This window comes from Fusarium vanettenii (assembly GCF_000151355.1).
Source record: "Fusarium vanettenii 77-13-4 chromosome 6 genomic scaffold NECHAsca_20_chr6_4_0, whole genome shotgun sequence".
Taxonomy (NCBI): domain Eukaryota; kingdom Fungi; phylum Ascomycota; class Sordariomycetes; order Hypocreales; family Nectriaceae; genus Fusarium; species Fusarium vanettenii.
The window spans coordinates 291,718-311,754 of NW_003315865.1; the positions used below are offsets into that span (position 1 = coordinate 291,718).

The following is a 20,037-nucleotide window of genomic DNA, read 5'->3' on the forward strand; positions in this document are numbered from 1 at the left end:
GTAAGCGAGCTTGATGTGCACATCGAAAGACACCAGCTGCCCTGCCAAGCCGTTATCAGATTGCCAAGAAAGCGACAGGTAATATAGACACTGCGTAAGCACGGTCATCAGCAATACGAACCGTGCGATTGTCAGGCCTCATTTCCCAAGTAACGTAACGCAGGACGAGTGCTCACTCTGGCTGGAAGCGAACCTGCAACTCTTAGCCCTACGGATTTCAGCCGTGAATCCTTCCTCGCTTAGAGCAATTGAAACGGCGCGCGACAAGGATCTTTTACGGCTTCTTCGGATGCGAAATCGATCCCGTTTGGTTATGTCGCACCATCAAGGCCCACATCTCATTTAACTGGTGACGCCTCAAAAAGAGGCCGCCAGCTTCAGACATCATACATAACGTCTGGATAGATAACGAAGTCAATCAGCAAGAGAACCTGCTGTGGCTCACTTTGTATAACCCTATCGTCAAATTTATTACACCTGTTGTGCATAAACTCTTCACCATGTCTGAAAAGGCCGAGTTTCTGCGGTACGCAAGTGAGTCGACCCCCTACCCTAAGCCACAACCACGTTAACACTCGCCAGGTCCAAATGAGATGCGCACGATTGTCCGAGAAGATCTCAACTTCTATCACGCAGTCATAATTGGCGCCATCTACGAGTTTGAGGATGGGTTTGATGTCAAGTCGCCTCGGTCCTACTTTGCGCCCCTGAAGAGCTGCATTGACCAGCACCCCTTCTTCAGCGTCACTGTTGGCGACAGACACACAGAAAAGGCGTTTTATCAGCGTGTGCCTAGTATTAATATCGAGGATCACATCACTATTGTTGATGATCCGAATGTCGCCGCTGATCCTTTGGGCGCTATCGGCAAGGTGCTGGTTCCTGAGCTGGACCTCCCGTTCACCGCCGGCAACCCACCGTGGAGGATCGTTGTGCTACCTCTGAAGCCGTCGGAATGCTTCATCGCGTTCTCATTCTCCCACATGATTGGCGATGGCCCGACAGGAATTGCGTTTCACAAGACTTTCCTGACTGGATGCAGAGGAACACCTGTTGTTGAGCCTACAGCCATTGTCACACCTCCCGCAACCCCACTGACAGAGCCCTTCGATACACCCGAGAGACTCCCGATCTCGTGGAAATTCCTCCTTGAGCCCCTCATCGCACTGTTCATGCCAAACTTCCTCGTCAAGCTGCTGGGCATGCGTCTCGGGGCATCCACCGTCAACGAGGGCACATTCACTGGAGGCATCATAGCCTACAACCCAGAAAAGTACTACACCAAGCTCAGGATTCAGGAGATCAAGGCGCCGCTGGTCAACAACGCGATTCGAGCTGCAAGAGCACACGACGCCAAGCTCACGGGGACGATGCAGACGATCATCGCACGTGCCATGAGCAGGATTGTGCCGGATGCCAAGTTCACCAATCTTGTCGCCGAAACGGCTGCTAACATGCGACGGTCCGTCGGTGTCTCCAACGACGTTGACGGGCAATTTGTGTCGGGCGGCTACATCCCTTTCCCTCGCTCTGATGCCACCGGGCCTCTGACCGACAAGGAGTGGGAATCAGCCAGCGCTTCTACACGTGAGCTTGCCGCAACCGCCGTCAGACTACACGATCAACCGGTAGGGCTACTGAGATACGCGCCCAGCATCCGCAAGTGGACCTTGTCCAAGGTTGGAAAGCCGCGAGACTCTTCTTTCGGCATCAGCAACGTCGGCGCCTTTGACGCCGGCGTCGCCGAGAAGGAGTCGTCGGCCAAGATCACCAAGATGGTGTTTGCTCAGCCTGGAAGCGTCGCCAGCTCTCCGATAACCTTCAACGTGATCGCGGTCAAGGGAGGCGATCTGGTGTACACGGTTACGTGGCAGCCGGGCTCGCTGGGGCTTGGCCTGAGTGAGGAGCAGGAGGACAAGGTGGTGGACAAGATCTGCGCGTCTGTGGACCAGGGTTTCAAGGATCTGGCCTAGAGACGCCATGTAAGCTCACATACAACGTTTTAATGTCTAATGTTTAATGGAATCTGATTTGCTACTTCAACCGATAATGGCTGCATCCTACGGATGAGTCCGCCAAGGCATTCTCGCAACAGCCGCTCCCAACTGGGGTTCTAGCGCTTCAGCCCTGGGGGAGACCCTGACGATCAAAGTAGGCCGGACTTGGCACGGAGATAGTGGGAACTCGCCATCCGAGTCTGACCCGGTCCCGAAACCGAGAGGGGACCGCCCTGGAGCTAAACCCGAAGCAGCGCTTTGCTCCGCCTCAGCCACACCCGCAAACGTGCACTCTGCACGCGGTAATGTCACGTGCGAGGCATTATTGGCTGGTTCTGAGACCGGTTAGATCGGCCTTGGGGGCGTTCGTGTGGCTTGCGAGGACTCGCGCAGTGACTGCGCCCGGGGCAGTTTAGATGGTCATGACGTGAGCGCTTTGGTCAGCTAAGGCACACTTTGGCCACGAAGCTAGAGAGCTCTGAGCGTTTCCATGTAGACCATGGGTGGTATTAAAAGGCGGGGGAGGGGGGAATGTTGGGCTCACTTTCCTCATCCATCATCAACACCTCTCAACTCCACTTGATACCTATCATCTAGATCCGACTCTTCCGAGTATCCTATCAACACAACACAAACACAGAATGTCAGCTTCAGATTACTACGGCGGTAGCGGTAACTCTGGCTACGGCCAGCAGCAGCAGGGTTATGGCCAGCAGGGCGGCCATCCCCAACAGCAAAACTATGGCCAACCTCAGTATGCTCAGCAGCAGCAAGGCTATGGTCAGCAGCAGGGTGGTTATCCCCAGCAGGTTTGTCTCCAAAGCTTCTAGTGGCATCTTCGTCTTCTAACATGATACCAGCAACAATATTCCCAGCCTCAGCAGGGCTACGGTGCCCCCTCTCCCGCCCCCGGAGGTTATCAGCAGCAGCCTCAGTACGCTTCGCACTCTCCTCAGCCCGGCTACGGTTCTCCCCATCCTCCTCCCGGCCAGCAGGGCTACGGCCAGCAACCCAACTATGACCAGCGCGGCACTTCCCCATACCCTCAGCAGCATGGCCAACCCGGCTCTCAGTACGGCGCTCCCGCCTATCCCGGCGGCGGTGCTCCAGGCCAATACCCTCCCGGCCAGCCCGGCCCTGACGGCGACCGTGGTCTCGGCGCTACTCTTGTCGGTGGAGGAGCTGCAGCTTGGGCCGCTCACAGCGCCGGCGGCGGATTCCTCGGCAGCCTGGGCGCTGCCGCTGCGGGTGCCGTTGGCGCCAACGTGCTAGAGAACAAGTTCAAGAAGTATGTCTCATTAGATTCTCTCGGTCTGAATAGAAGATGCTAACAATGCGACAGGCACAAGAAGAACAAGAAGAACAAGAAGCACCGCACTCGCGGCGTCGATGGAAGCTCGAGCAGCAGCAGCGACTCTGACTAATGACCTAGAACGGATGATGAATGGAGTTTGGCGTTGGAATCGTAGATAGCTAGCTTTGGTTATTTTTGAGTATTCTTTCAACTGAATACTGGTCCATACTTGACGGTTCATCTGCTTGCGATGTAAAAGTGTACATGTTGTGATTAAGGTGACGAACTCGGCATCTTCGACGGTTGCCAGCATCCAGTATACCTTCAGGTAGCATGAAATGCTCACTCAAGGTTCCTGGTCAAAGTCATAGCTATTCCCGAATCCCCTGTTCAAATATCCCTCGAGCACAGCCTCCCTACTGACCCAGTCTACGGGCACATCCAACCCAAGCTTTCCCTCGCCCTCCAACTTCTCAAGAATAGGCTTGACATCTTGCCCAAACTCGAGCCTCATCCTGTTCCTGAACCAAGGCGCAAAATGGATCATAGCTAGCATGACTCTGGTCTCCTGAGTAGTGTTTGGCATCCCCGCGTGCCAGAGTCTCAGGTCGCGGATGATGATGCTACCCTTTTTGATGACGGGCTGCAGTGGAGGTGAGAGTTTCTCGCGCTGGCGCAAGAGATCCTCCCTGATACGACCACTGGCCCTATCACCGTGAGCGCCTTCCTGCGCATCAAGCCCAAAGCTGCTGTGGGTTCCGAGCCAGATTTCGGTCGACCCATTCTCTGGTGTGGCTGTGACAAGGGGCACGTTGACGACAAGGGCAAATGGGTGGTCAGGGTGGGCAAAGTCGGCGTCTGAATGCACCGGCTGACGCTGGGGAGAACCTCCGGGCGCGGTTGCCATTGCCGAATTTGCAGAGCAAAACGTCCACTTTGGCCGAGGGCCCATCACGGCTGTGGTTATTTGTGTAGCAATGGGGTCTAGCAGATATGTAAGTCAACTGGGACATGGTATGTACAAGGAAGCATACTTGTAAAGATGGAAGGAAAGAAGTACTCAGCTACAGGAGGAGCATCCTGCTGGATGTTTCCCTTGTTGTAGTTATAAGGACCCTTGTCACCTCGGGCTAGAAGCGTGTTGGCGTCCTCGACCATCTTCTTGTTCAACAGGTCAAGGTGCTCATGGGGAACAACGTCTTCGACGACAACCAGGCCATCTCTGTGCATGTGCCGCACAGCCTTTTCAAGGTTCCTAGAGTCAAGGGACAAGTTGTTTATCTCCTTGACAGAAGGTTGAACAACTCCGAGTTGAGAGGTAGAGGATACCGTCGCGAAGGATCGGGTCCCTTTGATGAGGGTTGGTAGGATCGTTCGAGTCCGCAACATGGCAGCCATATCTCTAGGCGATGATAAATATTTTATAAGATGAAAGAAGGTCTGAGGAATGAGTTGAGCCCTCTTCTAGAGCAAGAATGGGATCATGATTTATAGTTCCAATTGATAGCCAAGACCATGCGGGTTTCCCGAGCTCGGAAAACCCTGCCCCATAGAGCTTCGTCTAGGGTCGCTTGGATGACATCTGACCAACAATCGCTTCTGCATTTCAGTTTGTCTCTTCGGCGCCCCAGAAAGACTTGAGCTCATTTATGAGCCGTTCCACCGGCCATCCGATGCTGGACTTGCAGGCGAGGAGCTGTCGGGCGAGTTCTTGGCGGGCGGGCTCAGTGCTGATGAATCTAGCACCTGTACCTGGTCAGTAAGCCCAACGGTTGGACGATGAAGTAGGTAACGCACAGTATGCAATTGGGCCAAAGGCATTGACGAGAACGGAGGGTATCTTTGTGGTGAAAGCGATGCCGCAGATTTCGACCGCAAAGGCGTCCAGAAGTTGGTCCTTGGACTCGACTTCGATACCAAAAAGGTCCAGTTTCCTCAAGTCTTCAAGGTTCTGCAGACTTGCGTAGACACATAGGATAGTCAGAGCGACAAGGTAATAGTGCATTGTTGCCGCTACGAATCGTCAGAGCCATCTCTGGGGAAAAGGACAAAGTAGGAACTTACCATGGCATGGCTGTAAAAACCACACCGCTGGGAACAGATGGATGGCCCCTGGCTCCGATTGTTCTCGAGAAAAGGGTTGCATTATTTCTGGACAGGCTGCTCGCCATTGACTTAGCATTTCCACAGCAGAAATCCATTCTGAATCCGTCAAGTCACGGTCGAATGTGGTGTTGATGATCTTTCCAAGAATCAGGGTGATAGAGTTGAGGTAATCTTGGGCTGAATGGTGGTTGACTAGAAGCGGAGTGGTGGCCAAATCCATCTTGAGTGGACATTTCTCAAACAAGCTGAAGGTAATGTCTTCTCTCAGGTAGTTCCAGAAGCCTGCGCCAGGCAGTCCCGGTTGCAGATTGCCAGATAGCACATCGTGGAGGGGCGCCATGGAGTAGGCGCCTCGGAGGTGCCTGTTTGGGTCGATGTCACCGTCAAGAATCTCGTAAGATCGCAAAAGACATGTCGCTGTGAGGGCAACTCCCCGGGTGATGAGTTCGTCCTCTTGGTCAAGTTCGATGAGCCTCTGCACGCAGCGGTGATGATAAAATTCGGCCATTTTTCTAAAACTTTTTGCTGAGGTCTTACAGGCGTGCATGGCAGAGAGTGCGATGATGGCGCAAAAGAGTAGTGGCTCGTCTAGAGCAATGCTGGGAACAAGTATGCCAAAGGCGCCCGTTGAGTCGCTCAAGTCGTACCATTGCGATACTTCAGCGGTGTACGAGTGGAATAAACGGGCTATCCTTTGGTCTGTGAGGGCGCGACGTGGGCTATCGGGATCTGGTAGTTCCTGGTGTTGAACCGGAGTGAGTGTCAGCCAGAGATAGTGACAGCAGCGGAAGTGAATGGTGATGTACTGAACCGGGTCGGCGTCTCGGATCTATCACAATAGCGGCCTGATTTAGAACACTGCTGACACGAGGGTAGTTCTTGGCCACCTAAGATGAGGCATCAGAATGAGTTCAGCGGTAGAACGAGAGGGCCATGAGTTGGCGTACACTTCAGTTTGCGCCGTCTGCAGGTGTGGCTGTCCTCTCAAGTTAGCTCTACACCGAGTGCGAGAAAGAGCATGAAACATACCAGGCGCCTTTCTTTACAGGACGAGGCATATGGTAAGTTGGTATATCTCTGGGGAAGTAGTGAGGTTGAGGGTGATGATGGTGTTGGGGGAGAATTGAGTAGACGCGGGGTCTCGTGGGCCAAGTTTTTGTGTCGTCCACGTCGTGGGCTTCGGAAGCACATCAAATTTCACAAAAGAAAATATTTTTGCGAGAGCAAATGAGTATCCAAGATACGATAAGAATAGAAGTAAGAAACCGCTTTCTATCTGAAGGTTCATCATCGCTTGTAAGCCCGGTATGCCCGTCACCGCCAGAGCCAAGACTGGGTGAGCGTCAGTGCAAGGAGAGCCCACTAACAGAATCATGTCCGATCCGGACAACTTACTTGCAACTGTCTTGGGACTATAATCAAGTAGAGGAACATAGTAATTGAATAGAGCTGAGCACGAATGACTGGCCCGAAGACTATTGGTGAGAGAGTTTGTGGATCATCATGAGCCAATTTGAGAAGATTCAAACTCCATTCTGACACCATCTAGATTCTACTATATATGACACCCAGCCCTCACTCGTAGGTAGCTTAGATCTTGGTCTTTCCACAACACTCATTCACCACGTCCCTTCTGCAATAGCACGACGACTCGATGGGCACGTCCACAAACGCCATGGCCGTCTTAAGCTGTTGCTTGATGATGCTGGCCTCGCCCTTGAGGCCCAACTTGACCGCGCACTCGTGATATCCGTGCAGCGCCCATACGTTGTTTGGGTGATGTCTCGCTCGGAATAGCTTGTTGTCCAGTCCAAGGTCAGTTCGGTACACCTCAGCTGCCTCCTCGATACGACCTTGCTCCATCAGCAACGCAGCATATGCGTGTCTGGCAGGCTGCATCCATGCCCACGGCTCAGCGTAGCGCAGACCGTCGTCTCTTTCAATCGATTTGCGAAGGTGGGTAAACGCCAGCTCAATGTTGCCCCGACGATACTCAAGCTCGCCGTCAAGCATGGCCTCGGCCACGTCCAGAACGTCAGAGCACGTGTTGGGGTATGCTATCCGATTAGCAGGCACTCTCGCCTTTGCCGCGAGAAACAGCTCCCGCTCTTTGACAGCTTCCTCAACATTGCCTGTCGCCGCCCAGGCCACGCCCTTGGCATAGTGTATCATCGCCGTCGTCACACACAGGAGCTCCTGATCCTCAGGAAGCGGAAGATCGATGAGTTCTTGCCACTTGCCAAACCGGATCAGAATATGTGGACGGACAGACCGGAAAGTCTCCAACCAGTCAGCCATAGGCCGTAGCTCATCGTCTGGAAGCGCTACCTCCATCCGATCTACGGCTTTGATGCAAACCCCGTACTGACCCGCAAACATGGCAGCGTAAATCAGGGAATGGTAGTCATGCATGCGGTAGACGGTGTAAAAGTCACCGGTTCCACGAAGAGCCGCATACTTTTCATCAGCCAACACGGCTTTGGTGTTTGCAGAGATGGCTCGTCGGTAGTCGCCGATGAGGATATCGAGGTGGGATGGCATGTGCGCGAGATGGGCTGCTTCTCCTGCCAATCTACGGAGATGCTCAGCCGCGACAAGACCCTTCTCGGGCTCGGCTGACATCTCGGTGACGTGGATGTAGGCATGCAAAAGGCCTATATGCTCGTATCCGCCATCTTGAGCCAGTCCCCTTTCAATCACCCCTTGTGTCTCTAATACCTCTGACTCAGGCGCCGGCTTTCCTGTCCGCACATCCCACAAGGCCCAAGGTGTTAGGTTCATGAGAGAATCCGCGTATAGTGTCGCCACGTCAAGGTCATCCTTGAAGTCTTGATACACTGGCTTCATAGCCTCAGCATATGCGCGGTTCCAGACCTTGTAGTTGTTGGTAGCATCGGCGTCATCTGGATAGCGATGTCGCAGGGCGCTGGTGAGGGCGCGCTCAGCAGGAGTGGCCTTTGAAGATAGTGCCTCAGCCTTTTTCAACGCTTCAAGCACCTGGCCAACCGTTTGCTTAAGGTCGTCTCCATTAAAGTGCTTCCACGGCTTGTTGTAGTTGGGACCTAGGGCGAAGGCGAGACCCCAGTAGGCGAGGGGACAAGCTGGGTCAGCAGCGATGGCCTTTTCAAAGCATCGGGCTCCCTCTGCATGATTAAAAGCGTAGCACCAGACTATGCCATCCTCGACCCATTTCTTGGCCTCTGGAGAGCTTGTCGTGATATCGCGGCTGAAAGGTGGGAGGAGAAACTCGGCGCCTTCGGCCCGTGTCGTAGATTGCGCAGATCCCATTACTTGTGAGAAACCTGGATTATAAATTTCTTATTGATGAAATGGAAGAAGCTTGCTCGGTGAAGAATGAAACCGTTTCTTATCTCGGTATACAAGGATATGAAGGGGTTGGGTTCTCGGGAGGCAATCACCTCCAACTTGCGGAGAAGCTGGGTGACCCACTCTGGCGTTGTGAGACGTCAAATCAGCTTCAGCTGACGTGCGCGACAGAGACCGAAGACGGAGAGAATTGCGAATTCTTGAGGGAAAGATGAATATGACATGTTTACAAGGAAAGAAGTTGTTCAAGTTGAGAGGCAAGAGAAAGCTTACAAGAAGGAATGTTGAGGCGTCACTCAAAAACTCACCAATCTCCATGGAAACAGCCACTGGATGAATGACTGGCTCACTCCGTCGGGGAAGCTCATGTGATGGACAAGAGGCGAAATCAGCACCGGTGAGTAGCCAAAGAGAATGGCTGTGAAACACGGCACGAACCGCCAAGTCGAGCAAAAAGCAAAGTTGATATTTACAGATGCAGCTAGAACCGTCGTGCCAATCGTAGTCTAGTCACCCGACCCATCTATACACCGACATCCGATCATGAAGCTTGCTTAACCAAACAGATGCTCCTGCTTGGCGCCCTCAATGGGCTTCACAAAGTCAAGCCGATCGCGGCAGTAAAACTCGACGTCAATCTTATTGTTGAGATTCGTCTTGCCCTCGTCGAGACCACCCGCCTTGATGACGATGTTGCCGGGCATGACGTCGAGGCGCGTGTACAGGCTAGAGCCGCAGTCGGGACAGAAGAAGTGGCGGTTGTTCTTTCCAGAGGCGCCAGTTATGTCACAGTGCTTGGGGGTTCCTGAGAAAAAGTTAATTTATGTAATTAATGATCCAAGGTTTGGGGGGGTTCACCCTTGGTGACGCTGAATGAGTCTTCGGGGACCACGGCGTTGGTGGTGTAGGGGCCGCCCGTCCACTTGGATGTGTTAGCGACAACATATCTAGCAGCAACGACAACCACTCACCTTTTGGCAATCGAGGCAATGGCAAAGAGCAGTAACAGCAGGGTCACCTAAAACAATTAGACATGTACAAGTCTGGTAACAAAGACGCCTCACTTGTGCTCTTGTATGCGATGGCTCCGCACATGCAGCTTCCGGAAAGAGGCATTGTGAATAAAGTGAACAAAGCTAGGGTATCTTTGGAAAGGTGTGTAGGCCTTCAAGGTGTCTCGATGATCTGCAGAGTGAAAAGTGCTCTCAAGGTTCTCGGACAGCGAATATATATACCTCGACCTTGACCCTGTGGACAGGACCCGACGACCCAGTCCGGCCGGTCGCCCGCTCCTTTACGTCAATGCAAACTAGAGATGGCCAAGCGCGGGATGCTACACCGTCGGCGTCTAGTTTGAGGCCCGGATATGAGTTACCCGACTGCCTCAGATGTCCCCCTCACCATGGATGAATCCTCTGACATCACAGCTCCGATACAGCTCGAGTTTGTAATCGACAACACGTCTACACGCCAAATCTCTGCCCATAAAGCAGCATCTTCACCCTTGTCTGACCACAGAAGTCAGGTCATTATTTCCAACGACATTTGGAATCCCCTCCTTCAAGCACATCCATGAATGCGGGGAAAGCCTCTCCCGCCGCGCCGGTCAGTCTTGGCATGATAAACAGCCCGGAAAAGCGGAGCATTCGCTGGCCGGAGAAATTGGATAACACGCCCGAAAGGACAGTCCCATGCGGATCCGCAAAGATCTTCCTTTGGAGAACGGTTGCTATACGTAATGAGGCGCCACGTTGATGAGGAGGCATGCGGGGGCGGGTCAAGCCAGGATGATAGTGAGATGGAATCAGCAACAGACTGATTGTCAACTTAAGGGCGTGATAACCTTTGAGCCGCCAAGATTGGAATCATTGTGCTTGTTTCATGCTTTCAATTCATAACTCATAAAATGCTAACATATACCAGACGCTCATGTCAGAGACAAGGCATCTTGACAAATCCTCCACGATTATCCATCGTCTGGGCTTTTTCCTCACCAAATCGCCTCAGGCCTCCCCTTAAATCCTTTTTAAATCTAATCCCGAACATGTGTAACCTCGGCCTTCTCTCCACTGATCCTGGGATCGTTCTCTTCCTCATCTCTAGCCTTGCGGTGGTGCATGGCTGCGTTCTCCATGGCTTGAGAACCAACAACCTCGCGAGCATCCGAGTCGTGGGCAACGTCAAACTTGCCGCGTAGGTTCTCGGGACCGATGAATGTCAGGACAATGACATATGCGTACACACATCCCATGAAGATGCAGATGACCTTGCCGTAGTCGTATCGGCTCTCGCCCTTTTCTGTCTCGGGGAGGGGGAATTTCTCTCCCAGACGGGCTTCGATGGTTGATGATGCTGAAGAGACGAGGTTACCGAGCTGGTAGGATGTTCCGACGACAAAGGTACGGAAAGCACCAGGGGACAGTTCCATCAGGTGGATGGGGATGACACCCCAGGCACCCTGGACACAGAATTGCTGGAAGAATGCAGCCGCGATGATGGACTCGTCACGGACGAATGTGTAGGGGTATAAAAGTGCACCGCCGACGATACAGCAGATGATGATGCTCAGTCGACGACCAATGGACTGACTGAGGAAACCGATAACAGTACCTCCCGACATGGCACCCAGGTTAGCAACAACCTGAGTAACAGTGACCTTTGTCTTTGAGAAGCCAAGCTGGTTCTCCAACATGGTGGGGTACAAATCCTGACTACCGTGGCTCATAAAGTTGAAGCCGGCCATAAGGAGGACGAGGTACACGAGAAGCATCCAGTGATGCTTCAGCGCGACCTTGCCTTCCTTGACAAACACCTTGCCCTTGCCGTCGGACGACCCGGCCTCTTGGCGGAGACGTTGACGTTCTTGGTATGCTTGCGTCTCGGGAAGCATGAGTCGGAAGATTATAAAGAGGACGGGGGGACAGGCGCCGAACCAGAACAGGGGACGCCAGTCGTGGGGTGTGGTGTCGACGAGACCTCGGGCGAATGCGGCGCAGAGAAGATATCCAAAGGCATACTGAGAAGATATTAGCAATGGAAGGTTACAAGTGAAGTGGCGTGGTACTTACACCTTGCTGAAGAATACCACTCATGATACCTCGAGCTTCCTCGGGACAATCCTCAAGGGCGGTAGCGGCAGCGTTACCGTAAAGACCACCCATGGCGACACCAAAAAGAGCTCGACAAGCCAAAAACTGAGAATAAGTATTACAGAAACCAGTTCCCTACCATCAAGTTAGCAAAAGGCTGCCAAGATTGCCAAGCCGGGATCCACAGCAGGGATGAAAAGACTTACAAGCTCGAGTATGATGAAGAGAATGTTGTTGATGACGAATGGCCACTTTCGACCGTATCGATCGCTGGCAATACCAAAGAGGATAGATCCTACTGATCGGAACATGAGGACCAGAGTGATACCCCATGTGATGTCCGTCTTTGTCTTGTCAAATGTCTTGGCCAGACTCGTCACCGATAAAGAAACAGTGAAGAAATCAAACGAATCCCACGTCTATCAAAGTCAGCGACTGTACTCAGGAGCGTAATGTGTGGGAGGACGTACCCATGCCGCAAATGCGACAAAGAAGAATGCCCACTGCTGCGCGTTGAGCATGCGCAGCAGTTTTATCGGGTTCTGCAGTTGGTGCATGGGAGGTTTGAGCGTCGGGAGACGCGTGGTGATGTATTTGCCGGCCGTCATGTTTTCGTGAGGTGCCGACGTGTCGTACTCGTGTTCACCCATGATGGGCTTTTTGTAGAGGGTATTCCTCTTGTTTGTAGTTTGAATGTGATGTAGTGTGTAGACCAATCGATGAAGCCAATGATGGGAATGTGGCTGTCAAGTAGCGTGTGTTGTAATGTAAACCGTTGATAAATGTGTAAACCACAACAGTAGATGTCGAGGTATATATATGAAATGATGTGTAGAAGCTAAGACACACAGGTCAAGACTTGTCTGAGTAACAGAGTAAAAAAGCCTCCCTTGATGCGGAACACCCTCATCTTAATATACTCCTACTGCGCTCATCCAAAAGATCCCCACTTACACGGCACAAACGCTCATCACGACGATCCCCCGAACCCATGCCGAACTCAATAAGCAAAGGTTAGTCTATCCAATCACGAGCCCTTGATACGGCTCGACGTCAGTGTCTCTTTTTCTCTTGCAGGTCTCGTGGGTACCTTTGCGGCGTGCCGGCTCCGGAGGCCTGGACCATTCTTTTGCTTTCGGCATCTACCCTCGCAGATCTCGGTTTTCTGTGTTGCAGGGGCCGCAGGGACCTCCCGTATCTTGGTCGAGCAAGAGAGAGATGTCTGCTACCTTACGGGCTTGCCGGTGCTCCACACGGTCGTACCCGTCACATGGTAGAAGGCTTTTCTCCTTCGTTCCAGTTTCACAGCTTTGTCATCTTCTAAACCGGGAATTACATAGAATGTGTTATTTTCATAGAGATACAGGTAAAGATCTAGATGAACAATCACAGCTGGCATCGTCACAACAATCTTTCAGGACGACACTTGCCGACATCCCAACCCTTTCCCCCCCCTCCTTCCCCTCACGAACAAAGGATCCCTTCTTCTCCATAATCCCTACAACCTGGAGAAAAACCACCTCCGCACGACCCAAATCTTCCCCCAGGACTTCAGATTCTGTCCCATCACACGCCGTCTTTCCCGGCACAGGTCCGCCGAAAAGAGTGGAGACCCGGCCGGGCCCATCCCTGTTTTGGAGAGGGAGATTCGGCAATCCGGCATCCTCAGTGGGTCCCCTTGCCAGTTGACATCACTGGGGGAGGCAGCCCTTTGAATGTTGGTTCGAGTCAATACGTTGTCAGAAGTCAGTTTACAGCGCGTAAACGAGTCAGGAGGAGAGATAGAGGAGACAATGCATTACTTTGTCTCATGACTACTCCAATGCCAAGGCCAATGACATGGACTCCAAGGCCTCCATCTCCAAGCTTACATCCCCACAAACCACCATCCTGACCCCTCGAGGATGCTGCTCCAGACCCTCCTCCCCCATTCAACTAGACTATCAAAACATGCTTCTCCATTAGCGCCAACAAGCTTGATTCCCCGGAAATCACTCTCCAGCCCGAGCGGTGTCAGACGTGCTGATCAGTGTGTGCCGATCCCCATCACTCATGTCTCTCTGATGACAACCCGAGTTGAATAGGTGCCAGCCCCTTTCCAGTCCTTCCAGAACAATTCTATAAAACAAGAAAGGGGGACAAAAAAAAAACTTGGCATTCTGTCATATTCAGCCTCGTCCAAAAATAAGATATCAATCACAGGAACTACAAGTCACCTGCACTCTCTCTCTCCAATTCCCGAACCTCCGAACATCGCAGGCCCATTTTTACCCGCCTTCGCTTATTCTTGTTCTTCAGCCTCTTTTCCTTCACTTCGTCATCCATCACTTGACCCATGACTGCTAATAGCCGTCTCTTATCCTCGGCAATCCCTTCGGCCATTGGAAAAATATCTTGGTCATGGAACCGGTGATTGGTCTCGACCCTGGCTTCCATCTTGATTTCCATGCATGTCCACCTGCTTTCAATAATTGACTCCACTGCGGCTCTGCGAAGTCGGAGAATGCACAGCTTGGTAATCCAGGACACATCTAGGAGCTACTCCAAGTGACTCCAAGTTGGAGACTTGGAGAAGAGCCCAGACTCTTGTCCCATTCATCAGTTGCATGCCCCTGGGCTAGTCCAGGCACGAGTTCAACGTCACGAGACTGGGTTTCAACATCGTCTTGTCTTGAAACCCACACTCTGTAACTAGGTGATGATGGCCTCTTTACAAACGTCGCTGAGAACAAGTTCAACATCACTGCAAACAGGCACAATATCGTAACCCCTCTATCGAGGGAAAGCAAAGATTGTCTTGATCTTAGAATACCAGTAACAAGTGCCAGGTGTCTCCAGACACCAATTCGAAATATTTCCCACCCCAACGCCCCCAGGCCCAGGGTATATTGGGTATCCCCACGAACATAATCCTACACGTCCCCTGGTCCTCAATATGCTACCCTCTCGCTTCATCATCGTGACATGGCTTCCCCAGAACGGCATTAACCCTCCGTCTTTGGCCCTCATATTTGAAGCGTCCCCGTCAACGGTAGAACAACATCAATGAAAGAAAAAAAAAAGTCACACGAAAGTAAAATCCATCGCATCGCCTTATAACCCCATTAGTCCTCAATAGTTCCTTCATAGCTTCATGATGCACCGTCACCAAAATTTCGGTATCAATAATTTGTCTTCTAAACGCCGCCACCCATGAAGGCGGCAAGGTCGTCAAGGTCAAGGAGCTGTCTCTCAAAGGCCTGGCACAGCTCAGGTGCCGTCATGTCTTGGCTTGTGGTCTGCCCGTCCTGGCTGGCTACTATGCCGTTGGCCATCTCGGGGCTTGACTGCTTGATATCGTGCACCACCCCGTGAGGGGCACTCCCCGGGGGAGGGGAGACTGTAGTGGGAGTAGACACCCCACCAGAGCCACCATTAATGGTGGTGACTCCAGGTCGTCTGGCGATGGCGACAGGAGGCTCGCTGTCACCGCGCACCGACTCAGAGACGGATCGGTTGGGGTTGACCTGACCCGACACACTTCCGCCAGCGTTCGTCTGTTGATCGTAGTCCATAGCATCCGGGTTCGTATCGGCGTTGGAGGAAATCTCGTCCTTGATGCCCGCCGCAGCGTGGGAGGTCGAGCCGTGACGCAATGAGCCAGAAGCAGCAGCGGCGTCGTTGTTCAGGACACGCTGCATGACGGTGAGGTGTCGCAGCCAGCTGCCCATAAGCGGCCAGTTCTCTGTGCCGTCGCTCATGAAGCGAAGACCATCCTTCACAATGTGGGCTGCAGTCTCGACAGCATTGGGTGGTGTGAGACCCTTCAGAGACAGATAGGCAACTGTGGCACTGGCGGTGAAGGCCGAGAAGAGCATGAAGATGGGGAAGCACGGGATGTGATCCTTCTCGGAGCCAGCCTCGACGGCGGTCAGTAGAGAGATGGTGCCGTGGCACGAGGTAAAAAGACGATCGATAATATCGTGGCATCGGGGGTTTAAGCGGAACGACTCCAGGTTAAAGTTGGCAGCAGTCACTTCCTGCAGCAGACGCCGACGGTGCACAAAGATGGTTGCACAGTGGAGAAGGCAGTGCAGCATGGCAAAGGTGTATCCCGAGCCCATTGTCATGTGCAGGTTGATCTGGCCTGGCTTATCGATGAACTGCATCGGCAAAGAGGCTCGCAGGCCCTCGATCTTAGCAATCAGATCGGCACAATCCTCCTCGCGGAAGCTAGACAATGTAGTCGTGGTAAGCATGGCAACCACATCACGCCAGATGGTCGAGGCCAGGACGATGTAACCGAATTCGCCAATCTCGGAGGAAGTCTGGCCAGGAGGCATGGCAGTTGGGTCAAGCTGCTGCCGCAAAGTCTTGACAAACACAGCATTGCCAAAGGCAAAGTTGATGTCGGAGCAGGGCAACGACACATCCGCGGTATCGTGCGCAGAGAGCGCGGGAAAACGTCCAGGAGTGCTCGTCAGGAGGCAGTCGAGGATGTAGATGAGCCAGATGGTGCGGCGCAGCGACTCGTCACGGAGGAATTGGTCGGCATCGGGGGACGGGTGGTGACTGTTCAGGATGCGGTACATCTGAATCATGCGGGCAGCCTGGCCCAGGTAGATGTAGGCGCGAACAGCATTGCGAGAACCCCATTCGTGAATAATGAGCAGGCACAGAGCCTGGATGTCGACGAGGTTAGGATGGTCGAGATTCTGGTTGATGAGCGTCATGGCCTTGGCGGCAAAGGTCTCGGCAGCCGCAGTCGGACCTCCATAGCGGCGGATTAGGCTTGGCGAACTCCTACAGACGGCACATGTTAGCGGCACATATCTTATCAGCGGGCCTGGAAGTGTCTAGACCGGAGCTCTCAACAAGCTCACGGCGACGATGCGGCGCCAAACGGGATTCGGATCGCAGTGACTCGGGAAGCCTCGGCACAAATCCGGGCTACGGCGTCACCAAGGGGTATGCGCCAGCTCAAACACTCGGTGACGGTGGCACCGATCGGTGTGGATCCACATGCCGGTCGGGCGGGCGAGTGAGCGAGGACGCGGGAAATGAGGGCACGGACAAGGCGATGCACAAGCGACACCGGCCGAGGAAATTGGGCGGGTGCAAAAGGGAAAAATTGGGGAAAGCAGGGATCGGAATAGTCGACATACCGGGCTGCACAGGTCAATAGACCGTAAACAAGAGCAGCGTCCAAGGAAGCACTCTTGAGCTGCTGAACAAAGGATGGCTTGTGGAACGCGACGCACGCCGGGAAGGTCTTTGACACAACGCGCTCGCACTCGGCGATGAGCTCAGGCGTCAGTCTGGAGGGGTGTCCGGGTTAGCAAGGAACCATTAGAATCGATTGGAGAGCCAGGGCCAGCGAACAGTCAGCGGCACAAAGTGTCGAGTGACCTCATATGTAGGGGGTGGCACGGCCCGTCTGATGCTCAGGCGCCTGAGCTTCCGAGCAGAGCTGGACGAGGACAAATTTGGTGGGCGCCCCGTAAGCCGAGCAGGACGGCGACAAGGTGGAGAGAGAAGACGGGGCTGAAGGACAAGCCAAGGTGCGACTCGGGGAGAGAAGCGAAAGAGACGCGGACGCGGGTGTGGTAATGAGAAATGGGGAACAGGGCAGGGGGTAGGTAGGGTCCGGCTAGGGGCTGATGGGGGTGTGGGATGAGGGAGGCCGGCCACTCGGACGAGAAGACGGAGGAAGCTGAGAACGGGAGAGGGTGATGATGAGACGAGACAAGGCGAGGCGAGGACGTGTCGTCTGCCGATCCACCCAGGATGGTGACCGGTGAGCGACTCGCCCAGGCAGAAAGTCCTAGGCACTCTGCCAGACCATGATGTTGTTGATGACGGCGCAAGTTTGCGCAGGTGAGGGTTGTGAGGAATGCCGGGCAGGGCTGAGGCAGATGAAACAGAGCGAGACGGCCAGAAAATAGAAAGACAAAACGTACTTGTCAGAGCTTGCCTGGACATGGCGAGCCGCACTGGAGCCAACGACGGCCTGGCGCGCTTCAGCTGCACCGCCGGGCCCGGAGGCCGGGAGACTGTCGCGAGGGGGACGATGGGGGTTGGCGTGTCGTGCAGGACTTTGACCGTGGTGGTGGGCCATGCTCTCTGAGGGCAGATAGCAGTCGTGCATGCCCTTGGCGCAATTCTTGCAAGGCGCGCGACCATTCTCGTAGACGCACTTGGTCTTGCCTTTGCGACAGCGCACACAGGCGCCGCCGGCCCTGAGGGCGGTAGAGCGCACAACGCCAGACGACATGGTCTGCGGGTGCGCGACGAAGCTATGTCGCGGTGGTGTGGGGAGAAGAACGGTTGCGCCGTCTAAGAGTGGTGAGTAAGAGCGCTCAACGGCGAGGGCTTGCTGTAACGGGCGGAGACGACGAGGCCGTGAAGGAAGGCACCCGAAAGATTCGATTCAGAGTAGAAGAAGACGAGATGAAAGTGGTGAAAGAGGAAGAAATTCTCGGGGTGGGCTCCGTGCGGGTGGTTGCAAAATAGCGGAAGAGGGCCGGAGGGTCCCGTGAGGAAAGAGGAGGCGAGCGAGGCCGAACGGAAGGCACGCGCGCGCTTTGGGGAATCTCGGTCGGCGGAGAAAGTCTTGCGACAGCGGGTCTCCAGCGACGATCCGAGAGGGAAATACAGAGCAACCTCTTGAAAAGAAGGGAAACAGGTCGAGAGAATGATAAAGAGTTACTCACGCACGGCCTGGATGGGAGATGAAGAGTAAAAACAATCTCAAGGCGGCGCCGTGGGATCGGATGGGAGAGGACCAAGCCCGGGGCGATCAGTAGGAGCGGGCAGCGGCTGAGACGGGCAAGACTCCAGGAGGGGTCCGGCTGCCCAGGCAATACACACGTGATGTCGTGGAAATGGCAGAAAGAGGAGATGATGTTTTCACTGCCGAAAAGCACAGCAGGAAAGAGACAATAGAAGACGCAAAAAGACTCTCGGTATGTGGGATGATGGGAGAGGGAGGAGGAGAAGGATGGAGGAGAAGCGGAGGGCGGCGGAGGCGGAGGCAAAAGGCACAAGAAAGAGCGAACGAACCTGAAGACAAAGGCAATAATAGAAAGCAAGGCCAGGAAAATGACGGGGTCTGGGAATGGGGCCCTGGGAAACGGGGGACGGGCGGAGAACGGGAAACGGAGGAGGGAGCCACGGGGGCGTGGGCCGTAAACCGACGAGGGCGTGGAACCCGATCAGAGAGGGAGAGGAAGCCCTTTTTCCTTCTGGAGGGGCCCAAAAAGTCGGCCGCCATCCGCAACAGCTGCGCTATCCGGGGCCCTCGGAGGACGGGCTTTTAGGGGGCCGTGGCCTATGGGGGTTGACCCCGTAGTGGCCGTCCACGGAGGAGAGGTTTCCAGCCCTGATGGTGAAAAAGAACGCGGCATGTCTTTAAGAGCCCGCAACTGCCAAGCACATTTGCTCCTCACCTCCTCCTCAAGATCATCTAGTGTACACTTTACATCAGGCATTTCATTTCAATCACTCGGTGTTTAAGCAGAGCCAGCGGGGTCAAAGGGGGGTGACGCCGACGTACAACAAAGGATGGGATGAAAGCGCGGGCGCAAAAACTCGTCGCTGCTGCTGCTTCTTGCTGTGCTGTGCACACGCGGCAGCAGGTTCAAGGGGCCCTCCGTTCCCTACGGAGGTACGTACCTCCTGGAGCGAAAGTGTGGATGTCGCACCGTCCGGCGCTCGCTCCCTCTCCAATTGTCACGGGTTTTCTCCTCTGTCCTGTTCCAGAACCCCCCCAGGTCACGAGAATGACAGCGACGGTGTAACCGCAGCTGCAGCCTCGTCGGCGTCAAAAGACAAGGTGATTGACGCACTTTGCATCTCCCCAGGATTTCTTCCCCCTCGTGGGCGTGGAGAAAGCAAGCAAGCAAGTAATCAAGCAAAGCACAACAACAAAGCCCGAGGGTAGCGTAGCAATGGGCCCCGGCATCGGTATATCCGGGGCATCGGTAATATCGGACGCGATCTCTGCTGCCCTGGCCGTCAACTCCTGTCATCCTGTTTGGCATTTTTCTTGATCATGGTCCGCATCAATTCAAGTTGCGACATTTTCCCACCCGGCTCGTAAGCGCCGTGAGGACGGTTCGAAACGGTGGCAATGCCGAATGGATTTCGCGCCGTCGCCGGGGTCATACTTTTTTTCTTCTTCTTCCCCATCCCGCACCGCCCGAGGTTCCTCATGGTATTCACCGCCGTCTGTCCCCCGGACGGC

General features: G+C 54.0%; 7 protein-coding genes across 7 annotated transcripts; 2 read left to right on the forward strand and 5 right to left on the reverse strand.

Moving 5' to 3' along the window:
• Positions 1-500: 500 nt before the first annotated feature.
• On the forward strand, positions 501-2,043 carry NECHADRAFT_100829 (uncharacterized protein; the record flags this gene model as incomplete). The annotated part of the gene is made up of 2 exons (XM_003044623.1): positions 501-534; positions 583-2,043. The coding sequence occupies 2 exons, from the start codon at positions 501-503 to the stop codon at positions 1,971-1,973; spliced, it is 1,425 nt and encodes a 474-aa protein (XP_003044669.1). The 3' UTR covers positions 1,974-2,043.
• Positions 2,044-2,560: 517 nt separating this feature from the next.
• NECHADRAFT_100830 (uncharacterized protein) lies at positions 2,561-3,521 on the forward strand. Its single transcript, XM_003044624.1, has 3 exons — positions 2,561-2,806; positions 2,855-3,285; positions 3,340-3,521. Exons 1-3 carry the CDS (start codon positions 2,639-2,641, stop codon positions 3,419-3,421), a joined length of 681 nt encoding a protein of 226 aa, XP_003044670.1. The 5' UTR covers positions 2,561-2,638; the 3' UTR covers positions 3,422-3,521.
• Positions 3,522-3,637: 116 nt separating this feature from the next.
• On the reverse strand, positions 3,638-4,680 carry NECHADRAFT_94287 (uncharacterized protein; the record flags this gene model as incomplete). Its single annotated transcript, XM_003045030.1, has 2 exons — positions 3,638-4,275; positions 4,416-4,680. The coding sequence occupies 2 exons, from the start codon at positions 4,678-4,680 to the stop codon at positions 3,638-3,640; spliced, it is 903 nt and encodes a 300-aa protein (XP_003045076.1).
• A 217-nt stretch (positions 4,681-4,897) lies between these two features.
• On the reverse strand, positions 4,898-8,685 carry NECHADRAFT_100831 (uncharacterized protein; the record flags this gene model as incomplete). Its single annotated transcript, XM_003045031.1, has 6 exons — positions 4,898-5,037; positions 5,089-5,304; positions 5,356-6,226; positions 6,427-6,574; positions 6,793-6,809; positions 7,021-8,685. 6 exons carry the CDS (start codon positions 8,683-8,685, stop codon positions 4,898-4,900), a joined length of 3,057 nt encoding a protein of 1,018 aa, XP_003045077.1.
• Positions 8,686-9,170: 485 nt separating this feature from the next.
• NECHADRAFT_100832 (uncharacterized protein) lies at positions 9,171-9,897 on the reverse strand. The gene is made up of 4 exons (XM_003045032.1): positions 9,789-9,897; positions 9,696-9,742; positions 9,583-9,646; positions 9,171-9,529 (listed from the first exon to the last, which is right to left on the reverse strand). Exons 1-4 carry the CDS (start codon positions 9,838-9,840, stop codon positions 9,279-9,281), a joined length of 414 nt encoding a protein of 137 aa, XP_003045078.1. The 5' UTR covers positions 9,841-9,897; the 3' UTR covers positions 9,171-9,278.
• Positions 9,898-10,602: 705 nt separating this feature from the next.
• Positions 10,603-12,463, reverse strand: NECHADRAFT_61804 (uncharacterized protein; the record flags this gene model as incomplete). The annotated part of the gene is made up of 5 exons (XM_003045033.1): positions 10,603-11,224; positions 11,270-11,740; positions 11,793-11,918; positions 12,020-12,232; positions 12,284-12,463. The coding sequence occupies 5 exons, from the start codon at positions 12,461-12,463 to the stop codon at positions 10,757-10,759; spliced, it is 1,458 nt and encodes a 485-aa protein (XP_003045079.1). The 3' UTR covers positions 10,603-10,756.
• Positions 12,464-14,578: 2,115 nt separating this feature from the next.
• NECHADRAFT_61807 (uncharacterized protein) lies at positions 14,579-18,060 on the reverse strand. Its single transcript, XM_003045034.1, has 3 exons — positions 17,753-18,060; positions 16,958-17,110; positions 14,579-16,595 (listed from the first exon to the last, which is right to left on the reverse strand). The coding sequence occupies exons 1-3, from the start codon at positions 17,938-17,940 to the stop codon at positions 14,990-14,992; spliced, it is 1,947 nt and encodes a 648-aa protein (XP_003045080.1). The 5' UTR covers positions 17,941-18,060; the 3' UTR covers positions 14,579-14,989.
• Positions 18,061-20,037: the final 1,977 nt, after the last annotated feature.

What these genes read in the sequence shown, in the direction of transcription:
- NECHADRAFT_100830 (XM_003044624.1), top strand. Translation starts at nt 2,639, where the DNA reads ATGTCAGCTTCAGATTACTACGGCGGTAGCGGTAACTCTGGCTACGGC. An exon ending in AGGGTGGTTATCCCCAGCAG is followed by an intron (nt 2,807 to 2,854) that starts GTTTGTCTCCAA and finishes CTAACATGATAC; the next exon opens with CAGCAACAATATTCCCAGCC. An exon ending in CTAGAGAACAAGTTCAAGAA is followed by an intron (nt 3,286 to 3,339) that starts GTATGTCTCATT and finishes ACAATGCGACAG; the next exon opens with GCACAAGAAGAACAAGAAGA.
- NECHADRAFT_100832 (XM_003045032.1), bottom strand. Translation starts at nt 9,840, where the DNA reads ATGCCTCTTTCCGGAAGCTGCATGTGCGGAGCCATCGCATACAAGAGC. An exon ending in ATTGCCTCGATTGCCAAAAG is followed by an intron (nt 9,647 to 9,695) that starts GTGAGTGGTTGT and finishes AACACATCCAAG; the next exon opens with TGGACGGGCGGCCCCTACAC. An exon ending in CTCATTCAGCGTCACCAAGG is followed by an intron (nt 9,530 to 9,582) that starts GTGAACCCCCCC and finishes ACTTTTTCTCAG; the next exon opens with GAACCCCCAAGCACTGTGAC.
- NECHADRAFT_61807 (XM_003045034.1), bottom strand. Translation starts at nt 17,940, where the DNA reads ATGCACGACTGCTATCTGCCCTCAGAGAGCATGGCCCACCACCACGGT. An exon ending in GTCCAGGCAAGCTCTGACAA is followed by an intron (nt 17,111 to 17,752) that starts GTACGTTTTGTC and finishes ACACCCCTCCAG; the next exon opens with ACTGACGCCTGAGCTCATCG. An exon ending in CTATTGACCTGTGCAGCCCG is followed by an intron (nt 16,596 to 16,957) that starts GTATGTCGACTA and finishes TGCCGTCTGTAG; the next exon opens with GAGTTCGCCAAGCCTAATCC.